Genomic DNA, 20000 nt, shown 5'->3' on the forward strand with positions numbered 1-20000 from the left:
TCTCTCATACTCTCTCTCTCTCTCTCATACTCTCTCTCTCTCTCTCTCATACTCTCTCTCTCTCTCTCATACTCTCTCTCTCTCTCATACTCTCTCTCTCTCTCTCATACTCTCTCTCTCTCATACTCTCTCTCTCTCATACTCTCTCTCTCTCATACTCTCTCTCTCTCATACTCTCTCTCTCTCATACTCTCTCTCTCTCATACTCTCTCTCTCTCATACTCTCTCTCTCTCATACTCTCTCTCTCTCATTCTCTCTCTCTCTCATTCTCTCTCTCTCTCATACTCTCTCTCTCTCATACTCTCTCTCTCTCATCCTCTCTCTCTCTCATACTCTCTCTCTCTCATACTCTCTCTCTCTCATACTCTCTCTCTCTCATACTCTCTCTCTCTCATACTCTCTCTCTCTCATACTCTCTCTCTCTCATACTCTCTCTCTCTCTCATACTCTCTCTCTCATACTCTCTCTCTCTCTCATACTCTCTCTCTCTCTCTCTCTCTCTCTCTCTCTCTCTCTCTCTCTCTCTCTCTCTCTCTCTCTCTCTCTCTCTCTCTCTCTCTCTCTCTCTCTCTCTCTCTCATTCTCTCTCTCTCTCTCTCTCTCTCTCATACTCTCTCTCTCTCTCTCTCTCTCTCTCTCTCTCTCTCTCTCTCTCTCTCTCTCTCTCTCTCTCTCTCTCTCTCTCTCTCTCTCTCTCTCTCTCTCTCTCTCTCTCTCTCTCTCTCTCTCTCTCTCTCTCATTCTCTCTCATACTCTCTCTCTCTCTCATACTCTCTCTCTCTCATACTCTCTCTCTCTCATACTCTCTCTCTCTCATACTCTCTCTCCTCATACTCTCTCTCTCTCCTCATACTCTCTCTCTCCTCATACTCTCTCTCTCTCCTCATACTCTCTCTCTCTCCTCATACTCTCTCTCTCTCCTCATACTCTCTCTCTCTCCTCATACTCTCTCTCTCTCATCATACTCTCTCTCTCTCTCATACTCTCTCTCTCATACTCTCTCTCTCTCTCATACTCTCTCTCTCTCTCTCTCTCTCTCATACTCTCTCTCTCTCATACTCTCTCTCTCTCTCTCATACTCTCTCTCTCTCTCTCATACTCTCTCTCTCTCTCTCATACTCTCTCTCTCTCTCTCATACTCTCTCTCTCTCTCTCATACTCTCTCTCTCTCTCTCTCTCTCTCTCTCTCTCTCTCTCTCTCTCTCTCTCTCTCATACTCTCTCTCTCTCTCTCATACTCTCTCTCTCTCTCTCATACTCTCTCTCTCTCTCTCATACTCTCTCTCTCTCTCTCATACTCTCTCTCTCTCTCTCATTCTCCCTCTCTCTCTCATACTCTCTCGCCCTCTCATCCTCTCTCTCCCTCTCATACTCTCTCTCGCTCTCATGCTCTCTCTCTCTCTCATACTCTCTCTCTCTCTCATACTCTCTCTCTCTCTCATACTCTCTCTCTCTCATACTCTCTCTCTCTCATACTCTCTCTCTCTCATACTCTCTCTCTCTCATACTCTCTCTCTCTCATACTCTCTCTCTCATACTCTCTCTCTCATACTCTCACTCTCTCACTCTCTCTCTCACTCTCTCTCTCACTCTCTCTCTCACTCTCTCTCTCACTCTCTCTCTCACTGTCTCACTCTCTCACTCTCTCTCTCTCTCACTCTCTCTCTCACTCTCTCTCTCACTCTCTCTCTCACTCTCTCTCTCTCTCACTCTCTTCAAAGTACTCCATCCACCTTCTCAACACACTCTGCTCGCTCGTCAGCACATTCCCATTTGCGTCCTTTATCACCCGAACCTGCAGCACATCCTTCCCAGCTCGGTCCCTCTGTCTGGCCAATCGGTACAAATCCTTTTCCCCTTCTTTTGTATCAAACTTCTCATACAGCTCGCCATATGCCTTTTCTTTAGCCTTTGCCACCTCTCTCTTCGCCTTGCGCCGCCACTCCTTGTACTCCTGTCTACTTTCTTCATCGCCAACTTCTTCTTCCTTATACTTTCCTGTACTTCCTCGTTCCACCACCAAGTCTCCTTATCTTCCTTCCTCTGTCCAGATGCCACACCAAGTACCTTCCTGGCTATCTCCCTCACCACTTCTGCTGTAGTTGTCCAATCATCCCACACCTCTTTACCACCATCCAACACCTGTCTCACCTCCTCCCTAAATTTCATGCAACAGTCTTCCTCGTTTAGCTTCCACTATCTGGTCCTTGGTTCAGCCCTCACTCTCTTCCTCAACCTCACCTCCAAAATCATCCTACAGACCACCAATCGATGCTATCGAGCTACACTCTCCCCTGCCACCACCTTACAGTCTCTAATCTCTTTCAGGTTGCATCTCCTGCTTAAGATGTAATCCACCTGTGTGCACTTTCCTCCACTCTTGTACGTCACCCTGTGTTCCTCCTTCTTCTTGAAATATGTATTTACCACCGCCATTTCCATTCTTTTTGCAAAATCTACCACCATTTTCCCTTACACATTCCTCTCGTTTAAACCGTACCTACCCATCATCTCCTCATCCCCTTTATTCCCTTCCCCAACATGCCCATTGAAATCTGCTCTAATCACCACTCTTTCATCCTTGGATACACTCTCCACCACTTCATCTAACTCACTCCAGAAATCTTCTTTATACTCCATCTCACACCCCACTTGCTGGGCATATGCACTGATGGCATTAATCATCACCCCTTCAATTTCCAACTTCACACTCATCACTCGGTCAGACACTCTCCTCACCTCCAATACCCTCTTGACATAATCCTCCTTCAGAATTACCCCGACACAATTTCTCCTCCCATCCACACCATGGTAGAACAGTTTGAAACCACCTCCAATGCTCCAAGCCTTGCTCCCCATCCACTTTCTCTCTTGTACACACACAGTATGTCCACCTTTCTTCTCTCCATCATATCAGCCAACTCTCGCCCTTTGCTAGTCATAGTCCCAACATTCAGAGTTCTAACTCTCAACTCCACACTTCTACCCTTCCCCCTCTCCCACTGCCTCTGGACACGCCTTCCCAGTCTCCTTCTCCTCCTTCACCCAGCAGTAACACAATTTCCACCGGTACCCCGCGGACCAACAGTACCAGTACCAACAGTACCGGTACCCCGCTGACCAAATGGCATAATTTATTCGGTTTAAAATAGCAGGATTGGAGTTAGATTTATATCACTATCGGAGTAAACAGAGGCAAGTGAAGAAAATCACTCTGCAAGCCAAAAGAGAGTACGAGTAGGACATGGCTAAGAATATTAAACATAATAGCAAGGCTTTCTTTAAGTATATCAGGGGGAAAGAACAGTGTGGGCCCATTGAGGAATAGCACCGCAAGAGTAGTTAGTGATGAAAATGAGATGGCAGGCTTATTAAACAGGTATTTAGATCCTCGTGGAGGATCTCTAAGTCTTACTCATGTTGTTGTTCTTCATCTTCTTCTTGTGGACTTTTTTGTTTCACAGCGTACAGTTTTCATCGAAACTTCCTGAAACTTGGCATATATATGTAAAAAATAGCCTGCGCAGACAGTAACCATCTCCGATTTTGAAAATTCCTCCTAGAAAAAAAAAGTTATGACGTCAAAATATCTCCGCTAATGGAAATCGCCTCAAAAATTATCTCTGAAACTGGGCAAGCTTTTTGAATTCTGTTTGCGGGAATCGAACAGGGCATTAGCAGATATGAATTACCGCACATACGATACATCACTATGACGTCATATCAATTTTTATGACGTCATTCCTATTTTTTGACATTTTTTGTTTCACAACCCAGAGTTTTCATCGGATCTTCGTGAAACTTGCCATGTATATGCAGAAAGCCCACGCGCAGGCAGTAACCATCTCCGATTTTGGAAATTTTTTTCCGAGAAAAAAAGTTGACGTCATAATATCGCTGCTAATGGAAATCGCCTATACCTTTATCTCCGAAACTAGGTAAGCTGTTTGAATTTTGTTTGTGGGAATCAAGCCGGGCATTAGCACAGATAATTTATCGCAAACCTGATACATCACAATGACGTCATATTCGTTTTTATGACGTCATCATTAAGAGGACAAGGATCTTAGCTCATTTGAGCTTGTTTTCTTCAACTTTTACACAAGATCAGTCAGGAGAATTGCCAATAGCTGAGAGTATCTATCGAGGAGATGAGGAAGGGCTTTTACAGAAGATCCAGGTTGGAGTGGAGGAAGTAAAGGAACAGCTCGGAAATCAAAAAGACGATGAGGCTCCGGGTGAAGATAATATGCAACCGAGAGTATTGAGAGAGGTGGCTGAGCAGGTAAATGAGATGTTAACAGATATTTTCAATAGCTCACTGGAGTCAGGACAGGTACCGGAGGATTGCAGAGTCGCAAATGTAACACCTTTATTTAAGAAAGGATCCAGAGAAGAATTGGGAAACTATTGACCTGTTAGTTTGACTTCAGTTGTGGGGAAGATGTTGGAGACATTAATTAAAGACCGGATGAGGAACCATTTAAACAAATACAAACTAAATAAAGGTAGTCAGCATGAGTTTACCAAAGGTAACTCCTGTTTAACAAATCTTTAAGAGTTCTATGAAGCAGTGTCTGATTTGGTGGATGAGGGAAAGGCAGTGAACATAGTATGTCAACTTTAAGAAGGTATTTTATAAGGTATGACATCAGAGGTTGTTAGCCAAAGTGAGGGATTGTGGAATGACTAGTGAGGTCACTAATTGGATTGCAAACTGGCTTAGTGATAGGAAGCAAAGAGTGGCTGTGAGTGGGAGGATGTCTTGCTGGTAGGATGCAAGTGGCGGGGTACCTCAGGGATCAGTACTCGGACCATTGCAATTCAATATTTATATCAACGATTTAGATAGTGGGGTAAAGAGTATGCTTTCCAAATTTGTGGATGACACAAAGGTTGGAGGTTGGGTGGATAGCAAAGGGGGTGGTGAACAGATACAAGAGATTATTGATACTTGTATGGATTGGGCAAAAGACTGGCAGATGGAATTCAACCTGAGAAAGTGTAAGGTGTTGGGGGGGATGGGAAAGAACAATGAAAATAGAGATTACAGGATGCAAGGGGTAATTTTGGAGCGTGTCACACAGGAGAAAGATCTGGGGGTGGTAAGCAGGCAGTACAATGCCAGGCAGCTTCAGGTAAAGCAAATAGGGTTTTATGCTGTGTAAGGAGGGGGATCAATATTAAATCAAAAGAGGTGGTGTTAACATTGTACAGGAATTTAGTGAGGCCACATCCAGAATAGTGTGCAGTTTTGGTTACCACAGTTCCGGAAGGACGTAGATGCCACAGAGAAGGTTCAGCCTCGGTCTACTCGATCGTTTCTGGGCCTAGCTCGACTCAGCTATGATAGCGGTTGAAGGGAAAGGCAGTGGACATCGTAGGCATAGGCAGGGCTTTATTCACTGGAAAGGAGGTGGTTACGAGGAGATATGATGGAGACGTTTAAGATAATGAAAGGTATAGATAAAATAAGTGCAGATGAATTGTTCAACAGAGGAGACAGTGACAGAACCAGGGGCCATGGCCTGAGAGTAAAGAAGAGGAGAGTCAAGACGGTAGTAAGGCAGGGGACTTTCACTCGGAGAGTAGTTGATGCATGGAATGGTCTCCCTGAAAAGGTACTGGCAGCAGAAACAGGCGATAAGTTTAAATTAGAATTAGATAGGTACCTGGAAGTTATGGAGAGAGGGGTATGGGAATGTTGATCAGATTTTTAGGTAGTTTGAGTATTGATGGGTGATTGTGTATGGAGTGCTGTTGGTGGGGGTCTTGTTAAGGGTGGTTGTGTGGTTGATGTGTGTCTTTAACCAAGCCCATGCTCCCTCTCCGAGGAGAAGAAAGAAAAAAATACAAAAAAAATACAAAAAAAAAAAAAAAAAAATACAAAAATAATAATTATAAAATCCAATTTGGTTTTTTTTTTTTCTTTCATTCATTAAAATGATTTTGGGTTGTTGTGCTGTTCATGCAGGCATGATGGGCTGAATGGCCTCCACCTGTGTTTGATTTCCTTGTCCTTGTTGTTGTCCTGTGGGTGCAACAACATCGATATATTTTGTCGATATAAGCAACAGCTTGTCCAATCGATGCAAAACTTCAAACATCGGGAGGGACTCCCCATGGAGACTATTTCATTGCGAACTGACATCATAGGTCACGTGGTATGGCAACTCTGGTGGATTGAAAGAAAAACAATTTGAACATTTTCTCAAAAACCACTCAACAAAGAAAATTGAAACTTGGCATAAGTCGCCAACTCCACACGAGTCAACTATCATCTATCAGGTGATAACGATGACGATAAGTCATCGGTAATGTGGTATTTCCGCCATAATTGGTTGAACTGAAATCGATGTCAAAAAAATATAACTTTTTTTTGAACACACACACACAAATATAGATATGACCTATGACCCAATGTGAATAAGAATTAAATTCATGACGTCAAAAAATTGCCAAGAAACGATAACAAAAGAGGGTGCGTGGATGATATGGTAAATGGGCCGTAAGGTAGCGTGTTCAGTTAGGGCAGTGGTTTTCAAACTTTTTTTAGTGGCGACCCAATTTCAGAACCCCTCTACATCGCACGACCCAAAAGATTCAAAATCCAATTCATAATATACAAGATAAGATTTCATGTGACACAAGAATATTTATTGTTTACTTTATTCACCATCGTCATGTTTTCAGAGATGAGTAAACGGAGAATAGCCGACAGTATCCAAATAGTACAGTTGAATGTTTCAGAAGATTAGTCCGAATGACATTTAGATACATCAGTGAGAAGGATGAGCCTGTTTTTCAGAAACCAATTTCTCTATTCGTGAAGAAGTACATGACAATGCCAGGATCATATCATGCTCCATTTCTAGGCGATTTCTGTACTTTGTTTTAATCATCACCATGGTGGAGAACGACTGCTCACAAAAGTATGATGAAGGATATGGCAGGAGAACCTTAATGGCACACCGTGACAGGGTCGGGTACGACGGCAGCATTTTGCACCAGAATGTTGACAACGAATTCGTCCGCGCAAGAGCCTGCACTCCTGAATCCTGCTGGAGCTGTACAAGCTCTTAATATGCTGAATCATCTTCATCAGCAATCGAGTCCAGTGGAGCCGTGAAAGGGTCCCGAACCACAGAAAAGGACTGCACATCCAGCTCAGGGAAATAGTGCTCGAACTGTTCAATGGGCGACCGAAGGCTACGTGCTATCTCCCCAGAAAGACTGTCGAGCTCAGTATCATCGTACTGGCAGGTCGTTAGATGCTCCACCAGATGGGGGAAAAGGCTGAAGCGCTTCACAGCTGCTCTGTCTGCCAGTAATTTTAGGGTCGCCAGAAATCTGCTCATTTTGTCGTGAAAAATCATGAGGTTGGCGTTTTTGTCTTGGAGGGAGCGGTGGAGGACATTGAGATGTTCAAAGATGTCAACGACATAGCACAGTTCTGAGAGCCATGAGTCCGACTCAAGCAATGCTACCCATGCCGTTTTCCCTTGTGTGCGTAGGAACTCCTTCAGTTCATCTTTGAGCTTGTAAACGCGCAGAAGAAGGTTTCCTCGAGATAACCATCTGACTTGAGTGTAGAATAGTAAATTCTTGTGGTCGGCGTCCATCTCCTGGCAGAATAGCCTGAATAACCTAGTGCTGAGGGCATTCGATTTGATGCGATTCACCATTTTTACGACTTCTGAGAGCATGCTCTGCAAGGTTTCTGGCAAAGTACGAGAGGCGAGCGCTTCTCGGTGAATCATGCAGTGTACCATGGAGGTCTGAGCCACCCCCAAGCAAGTTAGCCTTGAATCCAGAACGCACTCCTAACATTGCTGGCACGCCATCTGTTGTAGAACCGAGCAACTTTCCGAAGTCCAGATCATGGTCACAATAAAACTGCTCTACTTTCCCAAAAATGTCCTCGCCTTTGGTGGTGGCCTCCAATGGTTTGATGAGCAGAGGCTCATTGACAAAGTTATCAGTCTTGATGAAGCGGACCCAGACGATGAGTTGCGTGTACGATGCGATATCAGTGGACTCGTCCAACTGTATGGCGTGCCACGGCGATTCCTTGATCTTCTGTACGACCTGAGCCGTTACGTCCAGATTCATATCTTCAATTCTGCGTTGGATGGTGTTGTCAGAGAGGGGTATAACTGCCAGTTTCTTCGCCGCTTCCTCCCCAACCATCAGAGATACCATGTAATTTGCACATGGCAGCACGAGTTCTTCCGCAATGGAGTGAGGCTTTTTAGTCTTGGCAACATGGAGCGACACTCAATACCAGAGAATTGGTCTGATGGCATGTACCCTCTCTGTCAAGACGCATATTCTTGAGTGCAAGAAGTTTCTTCTCAAAGAACGCTCTCTCCTTATCTTGATAAGGCGCATGTTTTGTAGTGAAATGCCTCTGCAACTTATTTTGTTTCATAGACTCCGTAGAAAGCACTTCGAAACAAATCACACACTGAGGCCTCTGTGCCGCACTTTTATCCACCATGTAGTAAAATCCAAGGTCCAGAAATTTATCCTGGTAAGAACGTTCTCGAGATTTGCCGGTGGCCGGTGCTGCCATCACAAATAAGTTCTCGAGTCGTACGTGGAGACGTGAATAGACATTAATGATGGAGTCAGAGTCTGAGTCTGAGAGGCCGTGGATCAAACCACTAATTTCACGCCAAAATGAACTGCCCTTCAGCGAGCCCGCGCATCGGCTGGATCCCATTCTAAGCATCATGTTGCGCCGGTTCCCATACTTTGAACGAACCGTTTATATTACATCCTGTAAAAGCGAACAACGATCGAAAATAGACAATTTTTTTTTTTCGCTGCAAGCGGACACCCGCGACCCCACGAAATTTGCTCGGCGACCCCACTTGGGGTCATGCCCCCGGGTTTGAAAAACCAAGAGTTAGGGTATTATTTTTGTTCGGAATGACCACGCAAGAGAAACTCACTCACTATTCGCTCTGCGAGTGCAGTTCGGGTTCATGTTGTGTCCAACTGTCGGTTCGTTGCCTTTTTACCCTCCATCACCTGACTGCCATGTGTCGATGTAACGGAGAAAGAATAATGATTAAGATGCGAAAACGTACCCCGACATGGCGCAGTATACTCCGCCGAGCCCTCTTTCTGCTGATGCCTGGAGGAACATGGCGGACATGGAAGAATACGTGGGAAAACACGTGGAACACATTCCTAGTCACTTATCCAAACGAATACATCAAAGCATGTCAAGTACAATGAATGCTTCAGGCAATGTTACACTTAAAACACGTCTTGCTCTTCGATGAGCCTCGTTTATTGTGTGTATATATATAGATATATATATAAAATAAAAATAAATATATATAAAAATATATTTAAAAAATTTACCCCTGTATGGGGGTGACCGTCATCTCTATAATGCTTTTTTACTCTCATAAATCGATGAACCGTTGCCAGATACCTCCAAAAATGACAGACGAGATAGGTTTTGAAAATTGCGACTTTCACAACTTTCATGACCTCGTGACCTTGACCCTGACCTCGAATTCGGGAAAAAAAATATGTCGTTGGGTATCACTCATCGACCTCTACCCACATACCAAATTTCATCAAGATCGGAAGTAAAAAGTTTTCTTTGTACCGGGAGGTGTTTTTGACCATCTTCCAGGCTACGTGGCGGCCAAACGGGACGGAAATTCAAAAATCTGTCCGGTTAGACACAAGATAATATTTTTTACTATCATAATCAATAAACAGTTGCCGAATGTCTTGTAGAATGGCAGACTAGATAGGTTTTGAAAATGGCGATTTTTATAACTTACGTGACCTCGTGACCTTGACCTGACCTTGAACCAGGACAAAAGTTATATCGTTGTGCAACACTCATCGACCTCTACCCAAATACTAAGTTTCATCAAGATCGGAAAGAAAATTTGACGGACAGACATTTGGTCCAGCTTTATTAGGTCATCTCGGCAGAGATGACCTAAAAAAAAAAAAGTATGTGTATATATATATATATATATATATATATATATATATATATATATATATATATATATATATATATATATATATATATATATATATATATATATATGTATGTAGCCTGGTGTTGGCGTAGTGGTTAGGGTAGCGGCTTGGGATCCAAAAGTCCCTGAGTTCAAGCCCCTTTGGCCGCTTGAATTAATACACACCAGGAGGTTGACTCAGCCTGTCATCCTTCCGAGGTCGGCGAAATGAGTACCAGTGTACTGGGCCGGTGTATACCCCGGTTAAAATAGGTGTACCATATCCCTGTGTCGTAAGAGGTGACCAGGGTTGCGTCAGGAAGGGCATCCGGCGTAAAACCTGTGCCAAATCACTGTGCGGATCATACGGATAATCCGCTGTGGCGACCCCTAACGGGAGCAGCCGAAAGAAGAAGAGGATATAAATATATATAAATAAATAAATTCATGAATTTAAATAATAATAAATAAAAAAATAGAGAGAAAAAGCTGAAAAGTTCAGGTCCAACGGTTTAAAGAAACATCGTTTCTACCGTTTCAGGAAAAATATCGAAAGGGCCGAGGTTCGAGTTTCGTTTAAAATCCTCAATGAAAGCGCACTTCGGATTCGGACCCGCAACAACCGACAAGTCTGAGCACAAGTTCACTTCATTGAGCAATTATGGCACCACAGGTAACTCACTGCTTTCGGCGCAAAAGAACACTTCACATCTGAGGAGAAGGAGGAGGAAGAACTTACCTTCCACCGACATGTCTCAGCACCACGTGGCGTTGGCGGTGAACTACGCATGCGCGAAATAGCGGACAATGCCAACGGTTATTTAAACTTATACAGCACAAGGAAATTTACTTCCATCGACATTTACAAATCCTAGTTATAGATGTTGAACAACGGGTTTATTTTTGAAAGACGTTACATGAGTTGAGTATAATTATAAAAACATTAGTTACACCAAACAGTACCTCGAGCTAATACACCGCTTAGAATATTTCATCAACTCCTCTCTTTAATAAAGAAGGAACTGATGATGTAATTGTGATGAGTCAGGCCAGGAAAGAAAATGGAATTTCAGGAAGGGAAAAGTTAAACATATTCTCTTCTAATGTCAGAAGTTTAAATAATAACAATGAAGAGCTTGAAGCCGAAGTGGATATCGAGGAGTATGATGTCGTTGCAGTGAGTGAGACATGGTTTAAGGAGGAGAGTAACTGGAGGACAGGATTAGAAGGCGACAAGGTGTATCGGTGTGATGGGAAGGAGAGAATAGGAGGAGGAGGAGGTGGAGGAGGAGGAGGAGGAGGAGGAGCAATCTGGGTAAAGGACAGCATTGGTGACATTAAGGGGGGATGAATGTTGAGGATTCTGTGTGGGTAGAGATTAGAGATTGTAAAAACAGTAAGATACTCGTAGGATGAAGAATTCAAAAGGATGTAAGTGGTGGGGTACCTCAGGGATCTGTACTCGGACCATTACTATTCATTATTTACATCAACGATTTGGATAGTGGGATAAAGAGTAAGCTTTCCAAAATTGCAGATGACACAAAGCTTGGAGGGAAGGTGGACAGCAGAGGGGGTGGTGATCAGATTCAGGAAACTATTGATACTTGCATAGATTGGGCAAAAGATTGGCAGATGGAGTTTAACCTGAGGAAGTGTAAGGTGTTGGGGATGGGGAAGAACAATGAAAATATAGATTACAGGATGCAAGGGGTAAGTTTGGAGCGTGTCACACAAGAGAAAGATCTGGGGGTGGTAATAGATATGGGAGGTCAGCAGGCAGTGCAGTGCCAGGCAGCTACAGGTGGAGCAAATCGGGTTTTAGATTGTATTTGGAGGGGGATCATTTATAAATCAAAATAGGTGGTGTTAACATTGCATGGGAATTTAGTGAGGGCACATCTAGAATACTCTGTGCGGTTGTGGTGACCACAACTTAGGAAGCACATAGATGCCATGACGATGGTTCCGTGCAGGGCTACGAGATTGATTCCAGGCCGAGCTAGACTCAGCTCTGAGGAGCGGCTGGAGGAGACAGGGCTTTATACACGAGAAAGGAGGCGGTTACGAGGAGAAATGATAGAGATGTTTAAGATAATGAAAGGTCGAGATTAAATAAGTGCAGATGAATTATTCAGCAAAGTCGACAGTGACAGAACCTGGGGTCATGGTCCGAGAGTCAAGAAGAGGAGAGTTAAGACGGTAATAAGGCAGGGGACTTTCACTCAGAGTAGTAAATGCATGGAATGGCCTCCCTTGAGAGATAGTGGCAGCAGAAACTGTACACAAGTTTATATTGGAATTATATAGGTACCTGGAAGTTATGCAGATGGACGGTGTAGGGATGTTGGCAGAACTTTTCGGTAACTGGACCATTGATGGGAGATTTTGTGCATTGTTTTACCTGTGGGGGTCTCATCAAGGGGTGGTTGGTATGCACTTGATGCTGTATGGTTTTACCCAAGAACCGTCTTCACCCATCTCCCCATCCCCCAGAAAGAAAAAAAAAAAAGAAAAAACAACCCCAAATATATTTTGCATTTTCTCTTATTATATAAACTAGTACAGGCCCGTAGGTGCGTGCCCGTAGGTGAGTGCCAGTATGTGCAGCCCTCTCTTGCCCCCCTCTATTGCACCCCCTCTATCCCCCCTAGTCTCGCCCTTCCTCTCTCCCCCCTCCTCTCTCGCCCCCACTCTCATCCCCCCTCTCCCGTTCCCCTCACTCGCAGATATTGGTTGACAGATAAATGGCCGTAACTTGGGAACTGCTCGTCCGATTAATATCAAACCTCGAAAAGGCACATCCACGGGTCCCCAGCAATATTCCTGGCAAGTTTCAATCAGATCAGACCATCAATCGTGCAAAATAAATAAAAAATAATAAATAAATAAATAAATGTTAATTGTGACGTCATTCGTGACGTCATAGCACCGTGTCTTGTCATTGGTCGACAGGTAAATGGCCGTAACTTGGGAACCGCTTGTCCGATTAATATCAAAGCTTGAAAAGGCACATCAGCGGGTCCCCAGCAATATTCCTGGCAAGTTTCAATCAGATCGGACCGTCAATCGTGCAAATAAAATAAAATAAAAAATAAATAAATAAATAAAAACATTAATTGTGACGTCATTAGTGATGTCATAGCACCGTGTCTTGTCATTGGTCGACAGATAAATGGCCGTAACTTGGGAACCGCTTGTCCGATTGATATCAAACCTTGAAAAGGTACATCAGCGGGTCCCCGGCAATATTCCTGGCAAGTTTCAATCTGATCGGACCGGTGATCGTCCGGTTATTAATAATTTGGGACAAAAATTGGCATGATAAGGTGAGAAGGTGGAACGACACCTTCAGCTGCCATATATACACCTTTTCAACACTGAAAACGCAGTAAAATGGCCGTAACTTGGGAACCGCTTGTCCGATTGACATCAAACCTCGAAAAGGCACATCTGCGGGGCCCCGGCAATATTCCTGGCAAGTTTCAATCAGATCGGACCAGCGGTCGTCGAGAAACGGCGGTCGCAGACAGACAGACAGACAGACACACACACACACACACACACACACAGATTGCTGGAATTATAGATAGATTGTCTGATGTTGATGTGGCTGTTAATGTGGCTAACCCTAACAACAACACACACACACACACACACACACACACACACACACACACACACACACACACACACACACACACAAACACAGGTCCAGAAGTCAGTAATCAACACTGGCACAGGCATGATGGGCCGAATGGCCTCCTCCTCCTGCGTCTAAATTCCTTGTGCTTATCCTTGTGTATCGCTTACACTGAAAAATAAATCACAAGGAAATTTGACGCAGCAGGTGGAGGCCATTCGGCCCATCATGCCTGCACTACAACAACACCAGATTAAATAAATCAGTCAAGCTGACAACTTAATTTAATTAGGAGGATCGGAGTGGGGATGAAAAAAGTATGGCAGGCTCAGGGATATCCATTCATCCATCCATCCTTTTGGGCCATACTCTGTGCAGAGCGTTGGTGCTGCTTAAGCAGTCTCCTTGGCTATTGGGCACAATCCTGGATGGGTCACCACTCCAACACAGTATACCAGCAAGCTGTCACTCATTTTGCCGACCTCGGAAGGATGACAGGCAGAGTCAACCCCACCTGGTATTAATTCAACAGTGAAGTGGGATTGTGAATTCAGGATCCTAGGATCCCAAGTCCACCACCCGAACCATTAAGCCAATACGAGGCGTCCATCCCATGCCCAACACACCCTCACCATTAAGCCAACACCAAGAATTCAGGGATATCACCAGCGTGTTTACAACAAAAATGGAAGATAATGGTTTTGTTTTTTTTTGAAGGGGGATGGGAGAAGGTGGTTTTTCCGTGACTCGCATATTTACCTGTCGGGTCATTGCATCATCCCCCTCCCCCTACAGTGATGCACGCGCGTGCACGCACGCACACACACACACACACACACACACACACACACACACACACACACACACACAGGTCCAGAACACACTGCCTTGGGGAACTACAGCCTTGACAGGGTGAGGAAATGCAAGGATTCCATTGAGTGCTACACGTTGGCTACGAGAGTAGAGGAAGTCAGTAAGCCATGTGTGTAGTTTGCCTTGGATTCTATAGGCAGAGAGTTTGGAGGGAAAGGCAGGATGCTAGACTGTATCAATAGCACGAGATATGTCCAGAGAGACGGCCTTGGTCTCAAGTCTGACATTGAGAGCCTCCAACCATTGTTAGGTGGAGTAGAAGCAGCATGTCCAAGGTGGAGTAACCTAGTTTGAAACTGACCCGAGTACACAGACCCAGTACGCTGTTTTCAGCACCATAGCCAGGGCCATGGTTCCTCAGAAATGCTGTTTGCTCTCACATTGACGGAACAAGCATTCCAGGAGCCACGCAGGTTATTGCGTGGGATGAACAGGACTCCCGCAGTTTCTCCATATAACCAGGGCGCTGTCACAGGAGGGAAATGGAAACTGTGAGAGGGCGAACCCGAACCGCCAAGCAGTGGGCCAGTTGCTTCAACTGAGGTCACTGAAGGGGTGTGCGACAAAGTCCCCATTCTTTATTTTATCACACTCGGCCTTCTCTACGCCTCTGCCCAATCTATCTGTTTGTTTTATTCAGCTGTCTGGACCCAAGCATTTTAGAGGTTTCAAGTCATTGTTCTCAGCAGCCCGGGGTGGGGGAGGGTTCGCAGAAGAGTGATGGGAATGCATATGTGCTTCTACAAATGTCAATTAATTGTTTGAATTTTCGATTTTTCCCACCGTTTCTCACTTTGAGTTTCTCCATTACCATTCCTCCCATCACTTCCTGCTCTTTTGCTGATTTGCTTATAATGCAATAAATTAATGAAACTGCTGATTCATGCCATGACTTATCCTGCTCATGTTGTGTTTGATTTGGGGCCATGCCCTGACTTCTGAGGTGATTGGTTCGAGTTTACAACTGTACTGGTAATCAAGAGAGAGTGGCACACGACATTGGGTCACTGAGGTCACTCAAAAGCCACCGTGCAGTTGCCAGCACGGCGATACATTGAAGTGTACTGATGTCTTTGTCATGCATTTGATTTATGTACAAATTCCTTCATGAGCCTTAGGTCACTGTAAAAGAACAAGGAGCTGATACTCGAGGTTCCCCACCTTTTGGGTGGTGAAAGGAATAGAGCTGTGCAATATGAAAGCTAAATCTTGAATAGTTTTTGAAATATCATGTACACTAGCCAAGTTACCAAGATGGTCATCATGGCAACATAATTCAGCCAATCACAGCTGTGTTCTAATCAGAGTGAGATAATGTCACAAGGAAGAGATATCTGCAATATCAAAGTTAAACATTCAACGGTTTTTGAAATACTGTTACGAATCTGGAAGTCATGAGCACTCAACATTAAGGTCCTATAGAACAGTTATATCGGTAAGTGTGTGTTTTTAGTTAGGGTCCCGTCCCTTGTTTAATGGGTAATTAAATGTTCATGCGCTGCGGAGTGACTTTGATCGTCAGGGTTTTCTTTTATTATTACATCCATAAATCTTCTCCAACAACACCAGCATCACCCTCACCTCGCTCTGGCCGACGCCATTGCCTACATGCGTGTCAGCACGTATGTGGGCGGAGCCCACGCAGGATAATATTCCTCTGCCTGTTTGGAGGGCAGTCTGCAGCGATGGCCGTCACGCCCCACCGGTCCAATCAACGGCCTTGGCGCTCATTTTGACCAATGACAGGGCGACAATGTTTCAGCTCGTCCTCGTCCTTTCCTCCATTGGCTTTGCACGGTGCGTGCTGGGGAATTAAAGAAGGCCGTTGTTGCTGTAGTGGGGTGCATTTGGGACTGAAGGAAGCTCGGTGACCATCCGCTCGGGTCATGCACAGTTTGAGCATGCTACTGGCTCATTCCGCTCGAGCTGCTCCGAGGGTGAATTTCCCCGGTAGTTTGGACGATGTGAGTCTTCTTCTTTCGGCTGCTCCCGTTAGGGGTCGCCACAGCGGATCATCCGTATGATCCGCATAGTGATTTGGCACATGTTTTACGCCGGATGCCCTTCCTTACGCAACCCTGGTCACCTCTTACGACACAGGGATATGGTACAGTTATTTTAACCGGGGTATACACCGGCCCAGTACCCTGGTACTCACTTCGCTGACCTCGGAAGGATGACAGGCTGAGTCAAACCCCTGGTGTATTAATTCAGTGGCCCAACGGGGCTTGAACTCAGGACCTTTTTTATCCCAAGCCGCTGCCCTAACCACTGCGCCAACACCAGGCTTGTTTGGACGATGTGAGTATTTAGGTAAATTGAAATTGCCAGTCGACCCTATCCCACGCGGTGGACCTATTGGCGATCTTCGGTCCGATAAGGGACCCGTCGGCTCCGGAGTTATCCGGGGTGACGACCTATAAATTCCGGGTGTTCGGTGGAGTCGACCCTACTGCTCCACCTCGCGGTCATGCTCGCAGCCGATCCCCGGCCCACAACAATACCATGTACACAAAAGTACATGGACAGATGATTGGTCAGTCGGACGTAGCTCATGTTAATGTCCCCCATCTCTGACCTTTTCATAGAGGCGGGGTACAAAATAAGATAAAAGGGAAAGGGGTCTAAAAAAAGTGCTGAGAATAATGGCACAAAAGTGGAGGACTGAAGCACAAGGTCCTGAGCAATGTTTCATTACATCTCTCTGTCAAGGCTGGAGTGCCCTAAGGCAATGTTCTGGGTCCAGTCTTATTCCTGATCTTCATAAATGATCTCTCTGACTCTGGAAAATACTCTTTATTTATTTTCTGAAGACTTCACCCTCTGCCATGACATCCCGCATCCTTTTGACAGGCAAATTGTTGCCTCTTTCCTCCCTTCAGACCTTGAAAAAAAATTACAAACTGGTCAAAACACTTGGAATATGTCTTCCAATCCTGAAAACAAAACCTCACACACTCACTATCTCTCTCCGAAAGGACAGTCTGGCAAACCCACCAATCTACTTTCTTCACAATCCTCTTGAGGAAGTTCAGTCATTCAAACTCCTGTGTCTCACCATCAGCTATGATCTTTCTTGGGCAAACCACATTTCAAAGTTGGCCTCCAAAGCCAGCTGTTGACTGGGCAACCTCCATCATACAAAGTCCTTCGTTGGCACACCTGAACTCCTATCCACCTTCAATGCCTTCATCCGCAACCTGATGGAGTACTGCTCTCCCCTCTGGGCTGGCTCCCCTGCCTTACGACCTGTTCAGCTTGACGCTGTAGAAACCAAGGCATTTAAGATGAATTGGAATGTCCCATGATGAAGCTGAGTCTATGGGCCTACCACTTCGCCATCATGGACAGGTCGGTGGTTTCTCTGTCTTGCACCGCCTCCTTTCTGGTCTTCCACCCTCTGCTCTTCCCGTGTTTTGTGCCCCCGAAGGTTTCTCCAGGGCTCACCATTAACCCCCTAAATACAGAATCACTGCTCACATCCACTCATTTGTTCCTCATTTTTCCCAACTGTGGAACCAACTTCCATGTCACATCCTCTTCAATCTCATTATTTCCTCCAGGTCTTCAAGACAGCTGTTCACCATCATCTCAGATAATCCCCATTCCTAAACCATGATATTACCTTCGTTAACCCCCACCCCAATCCCACCTCCTTCCAAATTTTCAGTTTTCCCTCCTGAGAGTTCCCCTTCTGTGCATTCTCTCCTGCCCCGATTACTCCCCATACCCATTATTTGTCGACTCCCCCTGTCTTGGCCTTTGTCTCTGCTGTTGGTGTTTCACCCCTCTCTCTACTGTTCCTTTTATCCTGTTGCATCGTGATCTATTCAGTGTACTAGTACTAGCTCTTCCACAAGCCTCGACTATGTATATCAAAAAAAAAAAAAAATATATATATATATATATATGTTGTTGTTCATCTTTCGGCTGCTCCCGTTAGGGGTCGCCACAGCGGATCATCCATTATGATCCGCATACTGATTTGGCACAGGTTTTACGCCGGATGCCCTTCCTGACGTAACCCTGGTCGCCTCTTACGACACAGGGATCAGGATTTGGGTTTCGCCATGATTCTGGGCTGCTCTACACCCTGCCCAGTGCAGAGCCCCCGTCCTCAAGCGATCCTCCAACCCAAGCCTCCGAGTAGCCGGATTACAAGCGCACGCCACTATGCCCGGTGTATATATATATATATATATATATATATATATATATATATATATATATATATATATATATATATATATATATATATATATATATATATATATATATATATATATATATATATATATATATTGCAGGTGCATAGCCCAAAGAAATGGCCATAGAATAAAGTTGTTGTTTCTATATAGCCCCCTGGAAGACATTAGGTCACTCGTAACTGGTCATGAACATTATAACTTGGTGATAAAGGGCAATTTACTTCGTAAAAGAACTTGGTCAATTACAGGTTCCTCTGATGATGTACAGAAGTAAAGTCATACCACCTGCAAGTCCATTCGCACCTTCAACATATGAAGATTGCAGCCAGTGGCCTGCTGACCAAGCTTTATTTCGATACAAAAGATGGCTTGGTGGCTGGGTCATGGAGATGCCAGAGATTGGGCTGGCATCATAGGCATCCCAGCACCACAGCAGAGCACTATATGTCATCCCGTCTTTAGAGAGAAAAAAAAGAAGAAATCATCAAAATGAAGGATCCAAAAATGATGGCATGAGGAAAAGAACACAATAAAGAAATGAGGAAAACAAAAACAAGGAAGGAATAAGGAACAGAATGAGTCACAGGATGAAATCCAAGAAGTACTACTGGTAGAAGAACAGCAAAAACCGAGATAGGAAAAATACGAATCAGAGTGAGATGAAACACAGCAAGGAAAGGCTAGATTACAATATGATGAAATGCAAGCTTTGAAGCATTATGTTCAAAAAAGTATAAGCCTCATTGGCAAGAATGTTATTGATCCTGCTCTTAATGATGACGGGTGCGATTATGGCGGTAGTTTTCAAATCCCCTCCATTCATTCATTTGGCAGTGAAGACCGAGTGATGCCTGAATTCCCATTTCCTGCTGTCGTAGCTGCATGGAGTCGATGAGGTCAAAGATCGTAGACATGTCCCACATTGGAGAGGGATACCAGGACTTTACATTCCCATCTTTGCCCACAAGGAACATTGAAAAGTAAGAAGAACCGACCTGTGTGATGGGATGAGGGGAAGGTGCGGAGGCAAGCAGATAAACATGAGAGGAGCTATATATTATATGTGCTAGCGGGTACTCCCATCCTCTGAGTGGGAGTGCCCTTCTCAGCCCACCTTCAGTGGGCAATGTGCTGCAGCACATTCTTGGAAATGCACTTTACAGTTTTTGACATTTTTAAAAGAAATTTTATTGATCAAAATACATCATACTCCATATCATAATTTTGAGACGGTTGCATTATATTATGAAGAAGATGAATGAAGATGCCAAAGGTGGC

The 20000-nt window shown here is 44.6% G+C and overlaps 2 protein-coding genes across 13 annotated transcripts in view; both read right to left on the reverse strand.

Annotated features, from left to right (window-relative positions):
• Positions 1-19173, reverse strand: part of LOC147017802 (H/ACA ribonucleoprotein complex subunit DKC1-like) — a 75132-nt gene extending 55959 nt beyond the window's left edge. For 4 of the 7 annotated variants that reach the window (XR_015062148.1, XM_085896807.1, XM_085896806.1 and 1 more), the window contains exons 1-2: positions 19026-19173; positions 9096-9142 (exon numbers count right to left, since the gene is read on the reverse strand). Coding sequence is in view for 5 of the 7 variants with exons in the window: in XM_085896807.1 (XP_085752933.1) it covers positions 9096-9142; positions 19026-19173 (195 nt within the window). In the remaining 2 variants the exon portion in view is untranslated. Of the gene's footprint in view, positions 1-9095; positions 9143-10737; positions 10809-19025 lie in introns of those variants that run through there. The other 3 variants (XM_085896809.1, XM_085896808.1, XM_085896810.1) reach the window with 3 other exon arrangements.
• CCDC80 (coiled-coil domain containing 80) overlaps positions 19038-20000 on the reverse strand; it is a 183117-nt gene continuing 182154 nt past the window's right edge. For all 6 annotated transcript variants that reach the window (XM_085896799.1, XM_085896800.1, XM_085896804.1 and 3 more), the window contains one exon: positions 19038-19717. In XM_085896799.1, the coding sequence (XP_085752925.1) occupies positions 19493-19717 (225 nt within the window). In that variant the 3' untranslated portion in view covers positions 19038-19492. The remainder of the gene's footprint in view (positions 19718-20000) is intronic.

The sequence above is a fragment of the Eptatretus burgeri genome, chromosome 10 (genome assembly GCF_056783735.1).
Source record: "Eptatretus burgeri isolate ZD-2024b chromosome 10, Ebu_testis_v1, whole genome shotgun sequence".
Taxonomy (NCBI): Eukaryota; Metazoa; Chordata; class Myxini; order Myxiniformes; family Myxinidae; genus Eptatretus; species Eptatretus burgeri.